This window comes from Lycium ferocissimum, chromosome 7 (assembly GCF_029784015.1).
Source record: "Lycium ferocissimum isolate CSIRO_LF1 chromosome 7, AGI_CSIRO_Lferr_CH_V1, whole genome shotgun sequence".
Taxonomy (NCBI): domain Eukaryota; kingdom Viridiplantae; phylum Streptophyta; class Magnoliopsida; order Solanales; family Solanaceae; genus Lycium; species Lycium ferocissimum.
The window spans coordinates 55,999,965-56,018,768 of record NC_081348.1 but is presented as its reverse complement, the minus strand read 5'-3'; the positions used below and the strand labels follow the sequence as shown (position 1 = coordinate 56,018,768).

The 18,804-nt window shown below is 40.9% G+C and overlaps 1 protein-coding gene across 2 annotated transcripts; it reads right to left on the bottom strand.

The window, feature by feature from the left end:
- Nucleotides 1-7,085: 7,085 nt before the first annotated feature.
- Nucleotides 7,086-18,570, bottom strand: LOC132065708 (UDP-galactose/UDP-glucose transporter 5B). 2 transcript variants are annotated; one of them, XM_059459220.1, is made up of 11 exons: nt 18,301-18,570; nt 14,539-14,652; nt 14,258-14,350; nt 14,081-14,146; nt 13,225-13,323; nt 10,410-10,489; nt 9,203-9,315; nt 8,244-8,332; nt 7,986-8,072; nt 7,832-7,900; nt 7,086-7,750 (listed from the first exon to the last, which is right to left on the bottom strand). In XM_059459220.1, exons 1-11 carry the CDS (start codon nt 18,394-18,396, stop codon nt 7,622-7,624), a joined length of 1,035 nt encoding a protein of 344 aa, XP_059315203.1. In that variant the 5' UTR covers nt 18,397-18,570; the 3' UTR covers nt 7,086-7,621. The 2 variants fall into 2 exon arrangements, with proteins under 2 accessions (XP_059315203.1, XP_059315204.1); XM_059459221.1 differs by lacking the exon at nt 14,539-14,652.
- Between the last annotated feature and the right edge of the window lie 234 nt (nt 18,571-18,804).

Sequence of the window (18,804 nt, the reverse complement as noted above, 5' to 3'; positions counted from 1 at the left end):
ATCTCACCCTGGCCTTTCATGAAGTGGGGAATGGACATCGTGGGCCCGCTACCCCAAGCGCCAGGTAAGGCCCGTTTCATTCTGTTTATGACTGACTATTTTTCTAAACGGGGGCTACTGTGCCTTCGAAAAGATAAGAGAGAAGGAAGTGATCGACTTCATACGGGATCACATCAATACCGCGTTTCGGGCATCTCTCCCCGAGATAACTTGTGATAACGGCCTCCCGCCGTGGGCGCAAGGTCGACGCTTCCTCGAAGGATTGAAGATCGAAGAAAAATCGTATCAACTCGTATCACCCATGCGCGAACGGACAAAAGAATCCACGAACAAAACAATAATCCAAAGTCCGAGGAAGAGGGAAGCGTCGAAGCACCGTTGGAAAGACATATTGCGAGGTGCCGCGGGCTTATAGGACCACATCCAAGTCGAGCACCGCGAAACTCCATTCTCGTTGGTTTACGGGCCGAAGCTCTTATCCCCTGTGGTGAGCCGACTCTCCGTTTCAGTACTCCAACGGGAGTCAAACGAGGAAGCCATGGCGTGAAACTTGACCTCGCGGATGAACTACGCGAATGCGCGTCTATTCGCATAGCGGCCCAAAACAAAGAATGGAAAGATACTACAACCGGAGATCCAAATTTCGCATTTCCAAGGGGGGACTTAGTGCTTCGAAAGGTCACCTTGCACACCAAAAACCCCAACGAGGGGAAGCCGGTCCGAATTGGGAGGGCTCCGTACAAGGTGACCGGTATAACGGCAAAGGATCGTACCGGCTTAGAATCAATGGACGGGCAACGACTACGCAACAACCGGAACGTGGCTCACCTAAAGAGATACTACCGCTAAGGTATGGGCCGTATTCTCTCATTAACCTTTCTCATTTTTGCAGAAGTCGAGAACGGATGGAAAATAGAATCTAGGCCTGAAAACACGTGTTGCACTCTTTTCCTTAGTACGGTTTTGTCCCAAAAAGGGTTTTCCGACGAGGTTTTTAATGAGGCAGCAAGTACGTGTTACTGAACGAAAGCGAAGAACATAACAAAGACTCACCCAACCTCAAGGCTCGGATCAGTGCTGGGGGAGTACCATGCCCACACCGAAGATGACACCCACACCGAAGATGACACCAATCAAAATAGACGGGAACATCCAAAATTTGCTACTAAGAAAATAAGGCCCGGCCACCGGCACAAACCTCCAATGTAAGGACCAAACGATCATAATGAATCGTGTCCCATCCAAAATTTGCTACGGCAAAATAAGGCCCGGCCACCGGCCACAGCCCCAATGTAAGGACCAAACGATCACAACGAATCGTGTCCCATTCTTTACATTTGCTACGGCAGAAAAAGAAAGAGTCAAAAACTACCATATGTACAAACGTTTCGCGAAAATAAAGTTGTCAATAGTCGCCAAAGTTAACAACTTCCCTTAAATCGTACTCGTATAGTAAAGGCAACCGGCCCAAAACTCAATAAGACCCCAAACGGGGCTGCCAATCCTTAGCCAAAGGCCGAGAAGGCACCGCCCCAAAACAAAGCCGAACCAAAATGTCGACTCTAGCGAAACGGTCCCTCGAAATTCGAGACGACCGAACTCTCGAAGAGTCGAGTAAACCGAACAAGCATGATGAATCGGTGACCCCGAGTCACCTTATCATGAAAACGGACCAACAATCGCAGAAAGATAATGACAAACATTCAAACGAAGAAGTCGAAAGATACACTTTTCATTTATAGACAAATCGATGTTCTTTACATCAAGAAAAAGAAAAAAATGAAAGTTCTATGAAAATGAAAATAAAAAAGATAGATGCCAAAGTAATGGCCCTGCACACTATCCTAAGATGGCTAGAGGAGGATGAATGCTCGGACTCGGTCCGCTCGAGTCATCCGACTCGTACCCGAGAAACGATTGGCCTTCTCCTCCAATCCTTTGGCTTCCCGGACAGGCCGGAAGGTTTCGAGGCCGTGCTCAACTTGCTCGAGGGCGAGGCGCCGAGACTTCCACTTCTCATACTCGGCGAAAATAGCGGTACGAGCCTCGCCGCCTCCACACTTCTCCATGCTCCCTCCAAATCGCTTCACCCTTGGCCGCTTTGGCTCCAAACGAGCCGGTTTCTTTCGAGGTCATCTTTCACATGGCTGGCCGCGTCCAGCTCGGCCCTCGCGTTGTCATTAGCTTTATTCGCCCCTCGAGTTCGGTTCTAATACCTTCACATATCCCAAGCCCGCTCCTCGGCCTTTTCTTCCAAAATCCTCGCCGCGCTCGTTGAACAAGGCGCCCGGACCGAGTCGCCGGCCTTCCGAGCAAGCTCCCGACGTCATCCTTCGCCGAGCATGCCCTCTCCCCGAAGTTGGGAAACCGTGGCCTCGAGTTCATCCGACCGCACAGAGAACTGGGTTTTATCCCGGTTAAGGGCGATCTTGTCGGCCTCGAGACTCCGGTTGTAATCGGTCATGGCGGCCAAGTCGCCCGCCAAACGACGGTTCTCCTGCCAACCGCATCGGCTCGGGGCGAAGATCAAGCAGCACGGCCACCCGGCCAACTCTCCCTCCTTCTCCCGAAGAAGGTGTTGATATTTCTCCGTCTCCCGCCCCGGGCATCGAGTCGTCCCGAGATCGTCATCTCGTGTCGGGCACGAATGAAGGCCTCGTTAACCAAAGACCACACTCGCGTATAAGACAAACCAAAGGACTTAGGCGGCTAAGGATGGCATTTCGAGAATAAAATTTCTGCGGTGTTAAGACCTTACCCGGCCGCCCGCGTGCATACCCTCCTCGATGACAAGGCAATCGCCAAGCGACTCCCGCCATTTTGCGTTTGTCCGAATCCGACAAAGAGGGCGCAAATAGCTAGGCTACGCCCACCGGGCGTGATAAGAAGCTAAAGTCTTCGGGGACAAAGGACTACCGCTGGACGGTTCTCCGAGGATCCACGTCGAGTCGGAAAACATTCACCAAACTATCCCCTCGGCACCGTATTCGGATGCGCCGGCGTTGTCTGCCTAGTGGCCCGGGAATAGGGAGGTAACCGAAGCCTGCCGCTTCGCAAGAAGCCGAGGAGTCCCCGAGAACATGTCATCAAAGTCATCCACCCGTCGAGCTCTGAGTGGATGAACTCGGGAGCGCCCTTGCTTTCGGCAAAGGCCGGGCTCCGCAATCACGGCAGTTCGTGCCCAAGACGGACGAACACCCGCGGGGGCTTCGATCTCCGGTTCTCCAGCTGCCCTTTCACCGGCTCCGCTAGCCGACCGCTTCCCCGGATCTTTTCCTTGCAGGGGAATATCTTCCGAAGAAGTTTCACCGAAATGTCGACAAAGTCAATCGACCCAAGAAGGACCGGTGAAAGTATTTCTTCCGCACTTTAGCGTGGGGCAGAACCAACGGCCTTTCGCCGATAGAAGGAACGGGCTGAACGGAGGCCGCCCCTCCGACCGGGGCCACGAAGGACCGAGCCGACCCTCCGAACGACGATGTCGGCTCGGCCTCCTCCCTCGATGGCCAGGGCAACACTCGTGCTTTCTCCTTTTGTTGTCGGCCGCCGCCTCCCTGCTCCCTTTCGCGGCATCGTGAAGGACACGAGAAGAACCCGCCGTGTCGAACCGGATGACGGTGCAGTCAAGCGGTTCCGCCTCCGGCCTCGAGGCCACCGAACCCTTGGGCAACCCGAAAGGCAAAAGCAATGACGGAGATAGTGAATTGAGGGCCTCGGCAAAGAGGGGAGCACAACAAACACGTAATGGAATAAACATATTACCGTGTTTTCGCGCCACCCACCGGCCACGAGACAAAGTGGGCCCATGTCCGATTCTCATAGGGGTGCCGGCGGAGGAGCGCGGAACCCATTCGCTCGCATCGCGGATGACGAGGAACGTATCCGTTGGGCCGAGTAAAGGAAAAGAGAAGGCAACGAGTCAACAAGATCAAAGAATGAATAAAAAACAACTAAAACGCATAAAGAACGATTGCCCAAAAATTCGAGCTTACGCTTATTGTTCCGTTCCTCCCAAAGGGCATGTAGTCGGCAGGGATGATGTCCTCGGTTTTCACTCCTGACGTACCTCTCCTCTAGCCGCCCTATCCCGGTCTTCGTCCATCTTCGAGAAGAACGGATTCCGGATCGGCTGACAAGTTTAATCACGCCGCCCGAAGATCCTCGGGGGAATACGTACGCACAAGCGTGGCCGAAAATTCCTTCTCGCCGTTATTTGTGCAAAATCGGGAGGTAGCAACGACCCTCCAAACGACGGCCGACCGTGCCGTAGAGTCACCCCGTAGGTCCCAAGACATATCGAGGACGCACCCATCAACTCCGGGAGGGCCTGGCTGAGGGTAAAGGATAAGTGTACACGTAAAAATCCCTCTCGTAGTCGTGGCATTCGTCCCGGCTGTGTACGAAAACCTCACCGGCGGGTGTCCCACCCGCAAGCCGCCCGACCACGTCGAGCTTCTCCTGATCGATGTAAGGATATCGATTCACGTCGTATCCCCCCGTCCGAAATCGAGGAAGGCTTATCGACCCCGGCGTCTTTGTTAAAGTTGGAAATTTTAATAATGTCCGAAATCGCGAGCTCGATTTTAGCGGACGCGGGACCGGATCCCGGTGACATCGAAGGAACTCCGTGGGAAGCTCGACTCCACATCTCCAAAGTATGAAAGGAGAAGGGTTTAAAAGTGAAAGGGGAAGCGAAGGAACTGGTAATTCAGGGATGACGAAACAACGACAACCGGACCAAAACGATTGGCGAAATCAACCCTTTTGCATTAATTTCGAGTTAATGAGTCAAACAGCAAGTCAGATGCAGCAGATAGCAATTTTTGGGAATGTGAAGGAATGTAGAGAAGAAGGAGGTCAAGAGCAGAAAAGCAAGAATGGAAAATGGTAAATGAGTAATGGGCCTTATATAGGCGAGGAAGGGGAACGGTTACCGAGGGTGACCAATCGAATAGCGCGCGTGTCCCCATCATTAATGAGAGGCGACTTAACATGACGTGCAAAAGGCGGTTGGCGAGGCATTGCGTGAGTCATTCCCGCCAAAATGTGAAGATAAGAACGAGCCGGCCGAGTCACCGTTTCTAAGGTTATTCACTCCCCGTTACTCCGACGGATCGACGATAACGAGGAGTGAGGGGGCTATCCGTATACGGTCAATACTCGGATATAACGTAAACCGATGAAATAAGGACCGAGGGAAAGAAGAGAGGAACGTGCTCCGACGACATTCGGAACCGAACCTAAGGGCGCCAGACCGAGCCGAGCAAGGACACCATTTGGTCCACCACCTTTATCGTCATCCGTATACCCGTTGATCCGTACGGTCGTTGGTCCCAGATAGCGTCGTTGATCCGTACGGCCGTTGTTCAAGCATAGCTTGGATCCGCATACCCGCTGCTCCGGCAGAACCGTTGGTCCGCGCGGGCCGCTGGTCCGCATGCCTGCCAGACGCGAGCCACGCGTCGTTAGCTGCCTCCGCCATGGTCACCACCAACCACGCGGTGCGCGTCGCACCTGCCGCCGCCGCCCAATCCCACCAAATCCGTTCGTGGCCGTCCCGGTTATTATTATTTTATTTAGTTCATATCGTACGAAGCCCACAAGCAAAAAGACTATAACATGACACCCCCTCCTCTTCGAGGAGGTTGGCTCCTTTACCTTTCAAGAACATTTGCAAAGAGAAGAATCTCACATTTTTATTCTCCCTCTCATTCATTACGACGAAGGCCATTTTTTGTGAGTTATCGGCAATAATATAATTCATTGCTTCATAACGTTTACATCTTTGGTCAAAGTAGCGCGAGCCTTCAAATCTATATTTTCTTTATCTTACATACGTCAAGAACAAAGCACATATCCTATGCCCATTTACAAATTCAATTGGTTATCCGATCTCGGGGTAAACAAAGCTGCTTTTTTTAAGCCCATTCAAACAGGTCAATTTATTTTTTTGGACTTATTTTAAACATAAAAAAACTTTATAAATTTCACAATTAAACCCTCAAAAAAACTAAAAATAAAATTTTTATAAAAACAAGCCAACGACTTATAAACCAAGCCAAACGGGCTCATAATTACTTTCTCAATCCATGTTTTACTCGTATATGATTGGCAGGTGAGGTGAGAGATACATCACCAAAGCAGCCATGTTTAGAAATCAAAAGCCAGCAGCTAAAAGCTAAATGGGCCCCACATTTTTAGAAAGTTGTGTTTGTATTCCTAAAGGGCAAATTAGTCCACAGATCCAAAAAGTTGAACGGTAGCTACAGTAACTCCTTTTGCTAGCCAATCAAGTTACTTCATCTATGAATTTACTAAAACCCTTTATGAGTAAAATGGTATAAATTGAAATGGTATGATTTTTCCGTAAATTCACTTTAACCCGAAGCACCTCACTTTCTCTTATTAATAGTAGTAAAATGATAATATAATAATTACTTTTTAATTTATAATTTCTGTAAATAAATTTAAGGATATCGACAATTTTTACCAAACACATTTACTGGTCACAATCAATTTCAACACTTCAGCCAAAAATACAAGAGCTTATTTATAAATCATTTTCAACATCAAAAAATACTTTTCAGCATCTAATGTTCAAGCTACTTTCAATCAACTGACTCAATCAGGCTCATTTGTTCTTTCTTTCTGATTTGCTTTCACTAATAGCATACCAGTTACCCGTGCGCTAGGTCTGTTCTCTTTTTTAATTTGCACCCCAATATTGGTATTGGACTGTTCTCTTTTTTAATTTGCACCCCAATATTGGTATTGGAAGCGCATCACACTATGACAGGGTTTCACAGTTTAATGAATCTTCCACTTATTTGATGAGCTGGTTAAGGGGTTATTTTATGGTTAAACTCTTCACAACTTATTCACACAAAAGAAAGGGAAATCTCCCCTAAAGTCCTTTACCATGAATTCCATAAGATTAAAGTCTCCATTTTCATGTCATCAACCACACGACTGTTCAAGCGTTAGAACAAACATCATGAAACTGTTCTTGCTTCTTCGCCATTCAGAATTTTAGAAGCAATCTGAAGTATATTTCCTCAATTTTCCCTCACTATGACAGTTCCAAATGTACAATTCTTCAATTTGATATGCAAAACATGTCATGTTCCACAACATAACATTTACACGTTGCCTACGTAGATGAAGTCCCAGTAAAACCCACCACCTGATATTGTGTTAGAGTTGAAAAAGGTTAGAGCCACAAGACAACTCATACATTTCTTATGTCTATTTGTATAGTTCCAAATTCCTAAAAAGAGAGAACCGCTAACCATCTGTTACATTCTTTTGAAATTCCAAAAAATGGAGAAAAGGAAGTCCATGGTTAAGTGAACAAAAGATCATAGAACTTCTATTGCTTAGTGAGGCTGTAATTTGACAGTTGATGAAGGCTCGTCAAAATCTTGCTCGATTGCATATGGCCATTATATGCACGTTGTTATGCAATAACCAGCAAGCTAGCCTTCCATCTGGAATTTTAAAGAATAGCAATCCCATTCATGCCTTGTTTAATTACATCTTTCTCCGATCAGCTTTGAAGTTGCAGAGAGCTATTTCAATTCACTTATTCCGAAGGTCACAAGTTATTTTGTGATAGATTTCCTTATGAAGGACCTGGGGCTTTAGTTTCAGGCATCTCCAATGATGACGGTTTCTGTTTAGTCTCCAATGATGATGGCTTCTGTTTAGTCTTCAAGAAGCTTCTTGCATAAAGGGATCCAAAGACGATAACCTGAAAAAAGAAATCAAATTAGAGCACTTAAGTAAAGAACTTTCAGCTTACAAAAACCAACAGAGCAAAGTTGACGCTTACAGCTCCAATGCATTGCTCCCAGCTCAAAGGATGGGCAAACCACAAGCATGAAAGCAAAATGCTCACCAACTACACAAATTGAATTAGGCGCCACAGCTTTAGTTTAGCAGGAAGAAGACAAAAACTTCAAAACTCTCAAACTATTTCTTAATACCTGTCTTGTGGTCATTATGGTTGCAAATGTTAGAGCACCAAATGTGCGGATTGTGTAAGAAATAAAAAATTGACTTGCAGTCGCTACCTGCAATGAGAACACAATATCAGTTCCGTCCTCCGAATTTTTCCATTCCAAAAGTAAAGAGGAGTTGGCTTCTTGATATGCATCTTTAAGTGACAGCAAGTTTGGCAGCACAGATACTTGTGAAAGCAGGATAGCTGTTTAAGCAAATCAACTTCTACAGGAACAACTTACAGTTGTTAGCAGAGCAATATCAAAGAAACAATCATGATGGCGGGATACAAAATCTATTGCCATGAGAAGATTGCCTTGCAAAACTAGACCTGCATGCGAATCAGAGAACATAGTCCAGTTAATATCTAGTCATTGGAATATAACCTAAATAAACATCCGAAGTAATATGAAGCGTGGCATCAAGAGGACATCATAAGCAAATAACACTACTTAATTTGAGCACTAGTACCTGTAGTAAAAACTAATTATAACTAAATAGCAGGAAAGCAGGCATATAATTAGATATAACCAGTAGCCCGAACGGGGTCAGATGTCTCTGCCAGAGTTTAATCCACAATCACGTAAACAAAAGTGCATAATAAATCCTTATAGCAAATATGTTTTCGAAATAATTTTGGAAAATTAATTGAGTGCAAATGATATCAATACTCAAAAATCTTTTGCATTCACAACTAATTCAAAGCCAAACATACTGAAGCTTGAAAGCTAACCAATCAGCATTGTGTTTGACAGGTTTTCTGTGACAAAATTAAATCATTATAACGTTAAAGATTCTTATGTAAAAACATAACCACAATGAGGTACCTAAAAGTAAAAGCCACACCCTTCCCTCCCATGGTGCACATTAAAAACATACAGACAGGTATAGACTGTAAAGAATTGGATATATCATGCTCAGTGAAAAGACATTTGAAACAACTGAATGGTTCAGCATTATTATCTTCTGGAAATGTAAAGGAATCTCTCAAATGTCCACCAAATACACACACAATAGTTGCAAAGGTTTTTTCTTAAATGGAAATGTATCCAATAGTTGCAAAGGCGTGTTACCCGATTCCAATAAATGAAATCTCACGGATGAAACTAAGAAGACATGAAACTCAAGGCTTTATTGAAATGGTATTGTATTTCATAGTTGCAAAGGCTTGCTACCCGAGTCAATAAGTGAGAGATCTTACCGATGAAACTAAGAAGACACGAACAGGCTGTTGTATAGAATATTTGATTGTGTATTTCCATATCATAGCCTTTAAAAAGTTTATCCTGGAATGTACTCGTAAAGCCATCAAACCTGTGAGATCAGATGACTGATAAAGCTTGTGAACATCCCAGAAATATATCCAGACACTAACAAAATTCAATTTCATAGGGAGAATAACAATGTGGTGTTGCCCCTTTAATAGATAACTATCCCAACAACCTAAAATGAAAAAGAAAAAAAAAGTAACAATACATCCTGCGCAAAACATCAGAAGCATATTGGTAGTCATTCAAAAAAAATAAAAAAATGTCTTCCATTGAAATATTACACAAGAAAAGGCAGGGGAAAGAGGTAACAAAACTGAAGAATGAGAAAGTTGCGAAAAGTATACTTTCTTTCTAATGTAAAATTATGTAAATGTATTTGTTGTGAGTATTTGATATATATGTAACTCATGGAAACTACAATATGCTAATATTTATTTTATTTTCCACTTTCCAGTTAACATCAAAATCTTTCATTCTGACCAGCACCAAATAATCTTTCTTGCATTTGCACTTGGGTGGAGCAAGGGGTGGAGAACCATGATATTGACCATTCCATTTCGCTCAGGTGTTGTCACAATTCTACAGTTAACCAATTAATTAGGGCTTTGAGGGTTGGGCCACAACATCAGAAAAGTAGAATTATCCTATCGGTGGGGTAAAGACATGTAATAAGTTTGAGAATGATCAATAAGTAAATATGATATCAAATACAATTTCTAAACAGCCAAACTAACAAAAGCTGATGTAAATACCATGACTTTCTATTTGATAGTTCAGTAGTTTTGTCAAAGTATTACAGGATTTTTTTTTTTTTTTGGGGCAGTTAAGATTGCGATGTAGTATGTGTTAGAAAAGTATTCAGTCGATCATTCTTTTGGTGATCTTACAGAATAATTGAGATGATGCAGTGAGCAAGGAAAAGAGAAGCGAACAGTATATAGCATTTCAATGCTCAAATATCAGTCAAATTCACACAATGAGATGGTAAGTTGAAAGCCAATTTTCTACAACATCAGGTACTGAATCTTCTTGAGGAAACAAGTCTTGACGCTAAGCAAATTGAGTTGTGTAGCATTTAGTTAATCCAATGACTAAAGGTTTAAAATGCTGGAAGATTATGTGAGTTATAATCCATACCCAAGATAGCCTATCATCAAAGAAACTCCCCAGACTGTGCTTTCCCTTCCTCTGTTGAATGGACTGATGTCACCTGCAGCCTAAAACCAAACACAAAATGGCAAAAGTATTACCAAGTGGACTAATCGTAGAAGCTAATGTAAGTCCAGAACTTAGCAAATCAAATAAAAGCATGGCTATCAGAAACAAAATTCTATCCATCGATGACTAAGAAGTCCTTGATATCAATGTAGACTTAGCTAAAGATAGGGCGCAATAGAAGAAAAAGATCTATATAGGTGATATCTACTAGTTGAGGATAGGTTTTAGACCCGTTGGAGAACTTCTAATAATAATAATAAAATATATTACTATTATTATTATTATTATTAATTATTATTATTATTGTTATTGCTATTTATTATATAATACAACAATAAGCTTAAATGAAGAACTGGGGATTCATACAGCCGACCCCAACTTGTTGTGGACTGAGGCCTAGTAGTTGTATTAATCTAACTGGAAAAATGGGATTAACCAGTAACAGGAAGTACTCATCATTAAAGAATTCTGCAAGCTGGAGCTTCTTTCTACAAAATTAATCCAGTCCTCTCAACAAGTTGGTGAATTGTTAGCGCTCCAAAATTATACAAAAATATGAATCTCTTTAGTGAGCATCTATTCATTTTGGAGAATCAGTAAAAACTACGAAAACCTGTCCAGTGCTGGTAATTATATACAATGAATGGTTTAGGTGACACAAATTAACAAGATAAACCGCAGCATCCCCTTTAGCTTTTCCAAATTGATCCCAGCGCAGTTTTCAGTCATTCTAAAAGATGGAGACAAAGAACTACCCATTATCGCAGAGTTTTAGGGAGGTATAGTACAAAACTGCCTCAGAAGTTTGATACAGCTTGCAAAGAATAACAACTAGAAAATTTAGTTAGATGATCTCTGTTAACAAAAATCTGACCCATCATCTAGAGCTACAACCATTCCACGGTGTGCCATTGCATGTGTTCTTTGAACAGGGATGCTATATATCTCTGTATTGTTGGAAGTCGTAAATAAGAAGTATATTCTAGAATTGAAAAACAAACAATACAACACTATCTATAATATTTCAGTTCCTAAAATAAAAGTTGCCTTTCCCAAGTAAGGCCATTATACCTTCTAATTAAGACAAGTTCTATGTGAGTTCACATTGACAAACTTCTGGGACTAAATTCAAGGAAACAGTATGAAAACTTCAATATATTGATTGTTGACATTACAAATGAGAAAGTAACACCATACCTAAACAAGAAAATGACTGTTTCCCCCAAGAAGCTAGTGAAATCATAGTTTAAGAGACGCTGTACTCAACGAAAGCCCGCAATATCAAAGAGCATGGATCTCAGCTAGTTAATAGTATTGATGGGATACTTGGACGTCATGACTCTTTGGTTGTGAAACTCAGTTATTTATGAAAGACTCAAGCAGTGTTGTGAAAGGCGAGCGCCATCTCGCCAAAGGCGAGAGGCGTGGCGAGGCGTGGCTCTGCCGCCTTTTAGGGCTGTGGCGAGCTCACCTTCAAAAGGCGAGCCAAAGGCGCTAATGGCTTTGGGTTTTTTTAAAAAAAAAAAAAGCAATTAAAAGTTGAAGACTTAAATGAAAACAACGGCTAGGGTCTTTTTTTTGCCTCTCTTCTCCTTCAAGCTTTTCAGGTACGCTCTCTTTCTCCTTCTTCTTCTTCAGTTCTTCTTTCTTCCTCCTCTGTTTTCTTCTTCTGCTTCTTCTTCTGTTCTTCTTTTTTTTTTTTTCCGGCGACTCCTCTGTTTCCGGCGACTTCTGCAATTTTTTTTTTCCTCCTTCTATTCTCTTCTTCTTTTTCTACTCTGTTTTTTTCTTTTTCTATTTTCTCCTCTGTTTTTTTTTTCTCAACTGCCAGTGAGGCAGTGACTGTATTTTCTCCTCTGTTTTTTCTGTTCAATAATTATTGAGTCATTGACTCATTCAAGTTCTAAACTTTTAGAATCTACTATCTACTTTTAATTTTTGAATTGAAATATTTGCTAATATGTTATTACTAGTGAGATTTTGATTATTTATATATGCAATTAAATATTTTAATTTTTTGGTATTTATTGGCGCCGCACTTCAAAAGGCGAGCGCCTTGGCGAGGCAGGCCTTGTCGCCTTTGTCGCCGCGCGCCGTCCAAAACACTGGACTCAAGGGCTCAACCATAAGATGTTTGCTTGCACTCTCTTCTGGATAGCCAGAAAACTAAGGCCTTGACATTTTCAACTTGGATGTCCCTTGTGCTCAACCGAAAAGGGAGCATTGGGCACCATGGTGAGGTTTGTCAACAGTGGGAACAAGAAGTTTAGCTTCAGGGAAGATTCAATTTAGGGTTTGGTTCTTCTAGGTAATTTCATGGTTAATAGGAAAAAATACTACGCTCTGAAACTTGACTTTATTGATACTTATGTATCCAATCCAATCACTGGACTTTCCAACAGCTTCAGAGACCACATCAACAGTCAACTGATGCATCATCATCTTAAATTGGTTTAAGATTTTTAGTGTTTTGTACTGAGCGAACATGGAAAAGCATGAGATCATTCAGCAGTTCTCAAACATAATCGAAGAAAGTTGCAGTAATTGATGAAAATGATACTATGGCTGTGACATCAAATACACATCATTTATCAAAGATTTTGTTCGACAAGCAAACATCATTTATGGATGTTTGACATGATCAATGTATTCTGAAAATGATTCTTGACATAATTTGAGAAAGTAGCAATTTATAATATCCAACAGGCAATTCAAACAAGATATTAGTAATTACCTGATACAGAATAAATAAGGAACAACCCAGGGTTACTAGGAACGCCACAAGATAGTCATATCCTTGGTACTTCTTTTGCATAATGATAGCACCCCAGATCTGCATCAGCACAAAAGTTAAAGAGAAAACGACATCAACTAGAAAGGACAGTTAAATAATTTACAATCTGTCTACGCAAGAACATTGTAAGCAAGATGACATCCAATTATCCTATTGCACAGAAGCTGGTTTTACCCTGTGCGCACCCGAAGGGTAGCGGCTGTGGATTCCCAAAAAAAAAAATGACATCCAATTATCAGATGCCTTATAGAAGATTATACGAAGAGACTTTTTCAGTATCGGGGGCAAAAGGGTTCTTGGTTTACTTTATATATCTAAAATGACACACAAGCCGAGGGTCTAATGGAAACAGCCTCTCTAGCTCACACCAAGTAACGGTAAGGTCTGCGTACACCCCACCCTCCCTAGATCCCAGTTGTGGGATGACAATGGGTAAGCTGTTGTTGTTTGTTGACACACAACCTAGCAAATCCCAGTAGTTTTAGTGTTGCAATGAACTTCAGTTAACACAATTTTCCACCAGACAATTGGATTTCCATAAGAATGAGTAAGATTCTAGAAATAATAGTAAGATTCTAGAAATAATAAATGCAAAGTAGACTAATATGATATCATGGCTGTGATTAGTTCCAAACAAAATGTCAAAGCTAAGCCTAAAAATAGCAATACCACAACTCAAACACATGTGATAGAGCTTTATTCATGCATATACTAGAGAAGTCCAGCCCAAGAGGAATGAGGAATTGCATGCAGTAGTTACTAAGCAGTTACAACAATCTATCCAGCAACAACTTACCATTACAGGTATCATTTTTGCACATTTTGCCAGGGTTTGAACAGGAAAGCTAACGTACTTGAGAGCCTGAAGCAAGAATTCATCAAAAAAGCCAGTGGTTCGTTATATAACAACTTGATAAATCTTCTAACGCTTTAAGTCATTTTTCAATTTGTTCTCAAAATGTTCTTAGTTTACCTCATACTGACAAGTAGTTGTAAGGATGTTAGAAACAGAAACAACACCATATTTATAGAGTGGAGCTACGGGGTCCAATGCCTTCTTACTTGCCTGAAAAATAAAAAAATAAACATCAAATAATGAACGGAGCAAAATGTTAAATGTTCTTACAAGATTCCTAGGAATAACAAGTACATCAGGTTAGAGAATGCGGAAGAATATTTGCAGTGCTATATAAGGCTTTTGCTCTTAATACACAATAGAAAGTAGATGAACTAAGCCGGGAATCATTCCACTACCAGTAAAACTCCAGCAGAGACAGCAGAGGTGGTAATCCGATTGCAAAAGACAAGAAACAATGAGTATGAAAAATATTCTTTACTCGGCCCGTAGGGAACTCGCATGATCTTTTCCTGCAGTTACAAATCCCACCACCATGTTAAAGTTAAAAAATACCTATTATTGTAAATATGAGAAGCAAAGATGTTTTATTTTACCAGTACATAATGGGCAAAAGTGTCAAGTAGAGCCGAACATATATATAGGCAGATGGTTAAACAGGCACTAATGAAGCTACAGAAGGAAATTGAAAACAAAAAAAAAAAACAACAAAAAAAAAGAAGAAGAAGACGGAAACGAGCATATGCTTGGCTACGGAGATTGCCTTTTAGATTAAACCTAATTTTCACTTACGAAAGAGGCCTTGAGGGAGAAAAAAGGGGGGGGGGGGGGGGTGGGGCCGTGGGGGTCGATAGCTTTCATCATCAACGGTTTGTTTTTTACAAGGTACTGTGAGTCTCTAGTTTATCTAGTTAAACTATAAGCAAAACTCTATAATGTGTCCAAAGGACAAGCAACGCAACAAATTGTGCAGAGAGATAAAGAGGTCATTAGTCTTTAGTACCCACTATCCACCATACTGAACAGAAAAGACAAACCATGAGCCATATGATAGTGCCTTAAACTTACAGTAGATACTTTAAGAAAATTGAGTTCTTAATTAACTAATGGAAAATCCATAGACTGTTATTAAATGCGTAGACACTAGACAGTTACCCCTAGCAGGGTCGAGAAAAATTCATGGCATCAAGTTACTGTGTGAAATCATGTAGGTTTGCTTCAACTTCTGCGAGACTGGACTGTAGAAGATAACTGTTCGCGAGAATGTATGATTTACTGATTTGTTTTGTTAATATTATCTGTAAGCTGCCTGAAGAGACTCAGCACTATCGCAAGATGTGGCCCCACTGAATGATATACAATATCTGTATCAATTAATCAACTACGTCAACCCCAAACTAGCTGAGGTTGACCAGATGAGATTTCTATATCCAAGTACAGAAAATTCATCATACTTGGACTATTTTCATGCTAGCCAGCAACCTGCAATAGCCTTCTCTATTATCTAGGCATTGGACGGGCTATGCTGGAGTCAACTGACTAAACCATAAATGACACTATTATAAATGGAGTCAGGTACCAGCTCATAGATGAACTCTATGACATGGTTCTTGTTGCCCAGGCCATTAAATTAAGAACACATGCTTAATGACACCTAGAATATGCATCAATTTATTATACATCAGCACGAAAATACTCTACAATAATAACTTAAGTTTTTCTTTTGTGCATATTTGTTTCTTTGGCCTGCTAAAAACAAACTTATGTTGTTTTCTTCTCCACCTTCTCTCCTTTTCCTCTAAGGAGCTTCCACACTGTGTCTGCTAATTTAGTCGCAAAAGCCATAAAACCATATATGAGTTGACCATGTCCATCACGGACCTCATATTTACACTTGTGTGTTATCATGTCCAGCACCAAAGTGGCCACATAGAATGGGACATTGTTGATATCGGATAACACAAGAATATCAAGCTAAAGGGAAGAGTCATGACCTCAGGCTTTGTCCTGGTAGTTCCACTCACATAATCTATAGACTAGTCTGAAGAGAGAATAACTTCCCTCAATGAAACGTCTTTGCATATCTTGAGATGGTAATTTCAATAGCTTAATTTTAGCAAAAATCTACCAAAAAAGCACTCACGCTATGAAATACTTTCTTTTGATCGTAAGCTATGAAATCTTGTCTCTGAATACATAAATGGTTGATAATGTAATACAATCCAAAAAATACGTATGCAGAAAGATGAAGAAAGTGAAGCAGCTCAAACTATACTAACAAATATAGGTGATTTGGCGAGTTTTTTGGAGGGATTTCATTATTTATTTTGCTAAATGAGTTGGCATGTATACTTCTTGTATTGTGAGTCATCCCCTCCTTTGCTGCAATATTACCTCCTCATCAACAGAAAAGTTCTTTACAACTGTGCATGTCCTAGGTGATCTTCATATCTTATGGCTTTCCCTGTTAAATTATTAGGGTCCTCACCATAAGCACAAATCTTGAATACAACAAACATTAATTGCAGTTTCGCACAATTTCAGAATAAATCTCAACTTGGAACTCACAATATTAAATAGGAATATTCACTTATCCCATTCTATCACACAAAAGAATTCAATAACTTGTCTCGGTTGCATAGAAGATCAAAATATCATAGCAGCTGAAAACTAGTCATTAGAGAAGAAGTTATAAAAAGCTCAACCTTAATCATTCAAACACCCAGCCAAGCAAATGAATCAAAGAGACTCATACATTACAAATAAACATTCAAATGTCTTAGTTTTTTTTTTCGTTTTGAAATGGCAAGTGTTCATTCAAATGCCTGAGTATTAACAAATCAAAAGCCCATCAGACAAGAAATTATACACATCTTTTATCTTAAATACTAAATCTGCTTTTTCCTTTTCCCTTTTTCCCAAACTGCAAAAGAAACATTCAAAAACTCTATCTTTACCAACTTCAAGGCAAGCGGCAAGAGCTTTCTGCACTTCTCCACACACATCATAAAGGCAGTTACTTTTCCTTGTTTCTTTTCAAGTATGAAATAGATAAATATCAAACTTCATAATTGTTTCTCCTCGTTTTCTTTTAGGCAGCATACAATCACTAAAATGTTTACTCATAAACTCTTCAACTGTCATATTAGCTTCACCTAATCAAACAATACGTCAAGTAAGCCCTTCTCTAAAGCTAGAGAGACGTATAACACATACAAGTTCTTGTCACTGTGTTTCCCTGTATTAAGAGTTCATGGTCAAAAACACACCTAAACTCTATTACTTTTTTACGACTTTCATATCTCAACTATTCATTGTTCCATTTACCTACCCAAACTATCGTTCCCTTTTGTAACACACCTCGATGTTGAGTTGGTCAAATATTTGTTCCCAATCAACAATAGGTGCGTGAAGGCCAACTATAGAGATTGAAGTGCATTTTGGTACATTCCACATATCTTTAGTAAGTGTTTGTCCATGAAAACCAAATATTCACTTTATTTGGAATTTTGTAGTTGGAGTAGAAGTTGGAGTTGTGTTTGGTTATAGTTTTTGCAAAAAGTATTTGGTTGTTTGAACGTACCGAAAGTGAAAAGGTGAAAAAAGGGTTTTAGCTGTTTTCCAAATTCAAGTTGTATTCGAAATTTTCAAGGCCAAATGCTGATTTCTAAATAAAGTGAAAAAAAAAATCTAGAAAAAAGTGAAAAATTCTCATGGCCAAACGGGTTTGTTACCACAATTTAACTTTCTTAAACTCCGTGTCAAGTCAAAACCAGACAAACAAATTGAAACAGATGGAACATTAATCACAAAACATAGACACACACATTGTATTCCATCAGATATACCTGTAAGATGCCATAAATGACAAGAGTATGACGAGAGTATTCAATTTATTTGTCTTACTTTCATTTTTAGTGTGTTTAAAAAAGAACGTCTCTTCCCTTTTTAGGCAACTCTTTAGTTCCAGCTTTACACATGAATGTCTAAGGCCACAAGTGCATTCTGAAAATCTTGCATTCTGGTATATTTTACATATCTTTAGTTTAACACCACAATTTTACTTTCTTAATCTCCGTGTAAAGTCAAAACCAGACAAACAAATTGAAACAAACTTAACATTAATCAACAAAACACACGTTGTATTCCATCACATATACCTGTAAAATGCCATAAATGACGAGAGTAGACATGATTCCAACCACAGCAAAAGTTCCTTTGGCTAACTTGTTCTCCTTCAACGGTGGCTCCGCCATATCCCACCACCTCTATTTTATCAAAAACTAATAATTTCTTTTGCTACAGCTCGCTCAGTATTTGAAGGTTGAAGGGTCGAGGGAGATTTATTTTATTTTAATATGAAGATCGTCAGGGCAATCGCCGGCAAGTTTACGCTTTCCTCTTTTTTGTTTCCTTTTTTAACTACTAGTACAGTAGCACGTCAGATGGATGGCACCCACTAATTTAGTGACGAGGACAGTGACGACATTATGAGGAGCGTGATGTAGCTCTGGACTGGGTTTGCATTTGCCACCAAAATGAGGTCTTTTTTGTTTAATTTTTTTTTTTTTTTTAATTTTTACTCAGAGGATTCGAAAAAATAACAAAAGCTAACTATATAAAAAAATATTAATGTACCTGGGAATCGAACCTAGGATGCTTGA

Coding starts and splice junctions, on each gene's coding strand:
- LOC132065708 (XM_059459220.1), bottom strand. CDS start 18,396: ATGGCGGAGCCACCGTTGAAGGAGAACAAGTTAGCCAAAGGAACTTTT. Junction 14,653..18,300: donor TCATTTATGGCATTTTACAG/GTATATGTGATG, acceptor TTGTAACTGCAG/GAAAAGATCATGCGAGTTCC. Junction 9,316..10,409: donor TTGATGATAGGCTATCTTGG/GTATGGATTATA, acceptor CTGATCTCACAG/GTTTGATGGCTTTACGAGTA.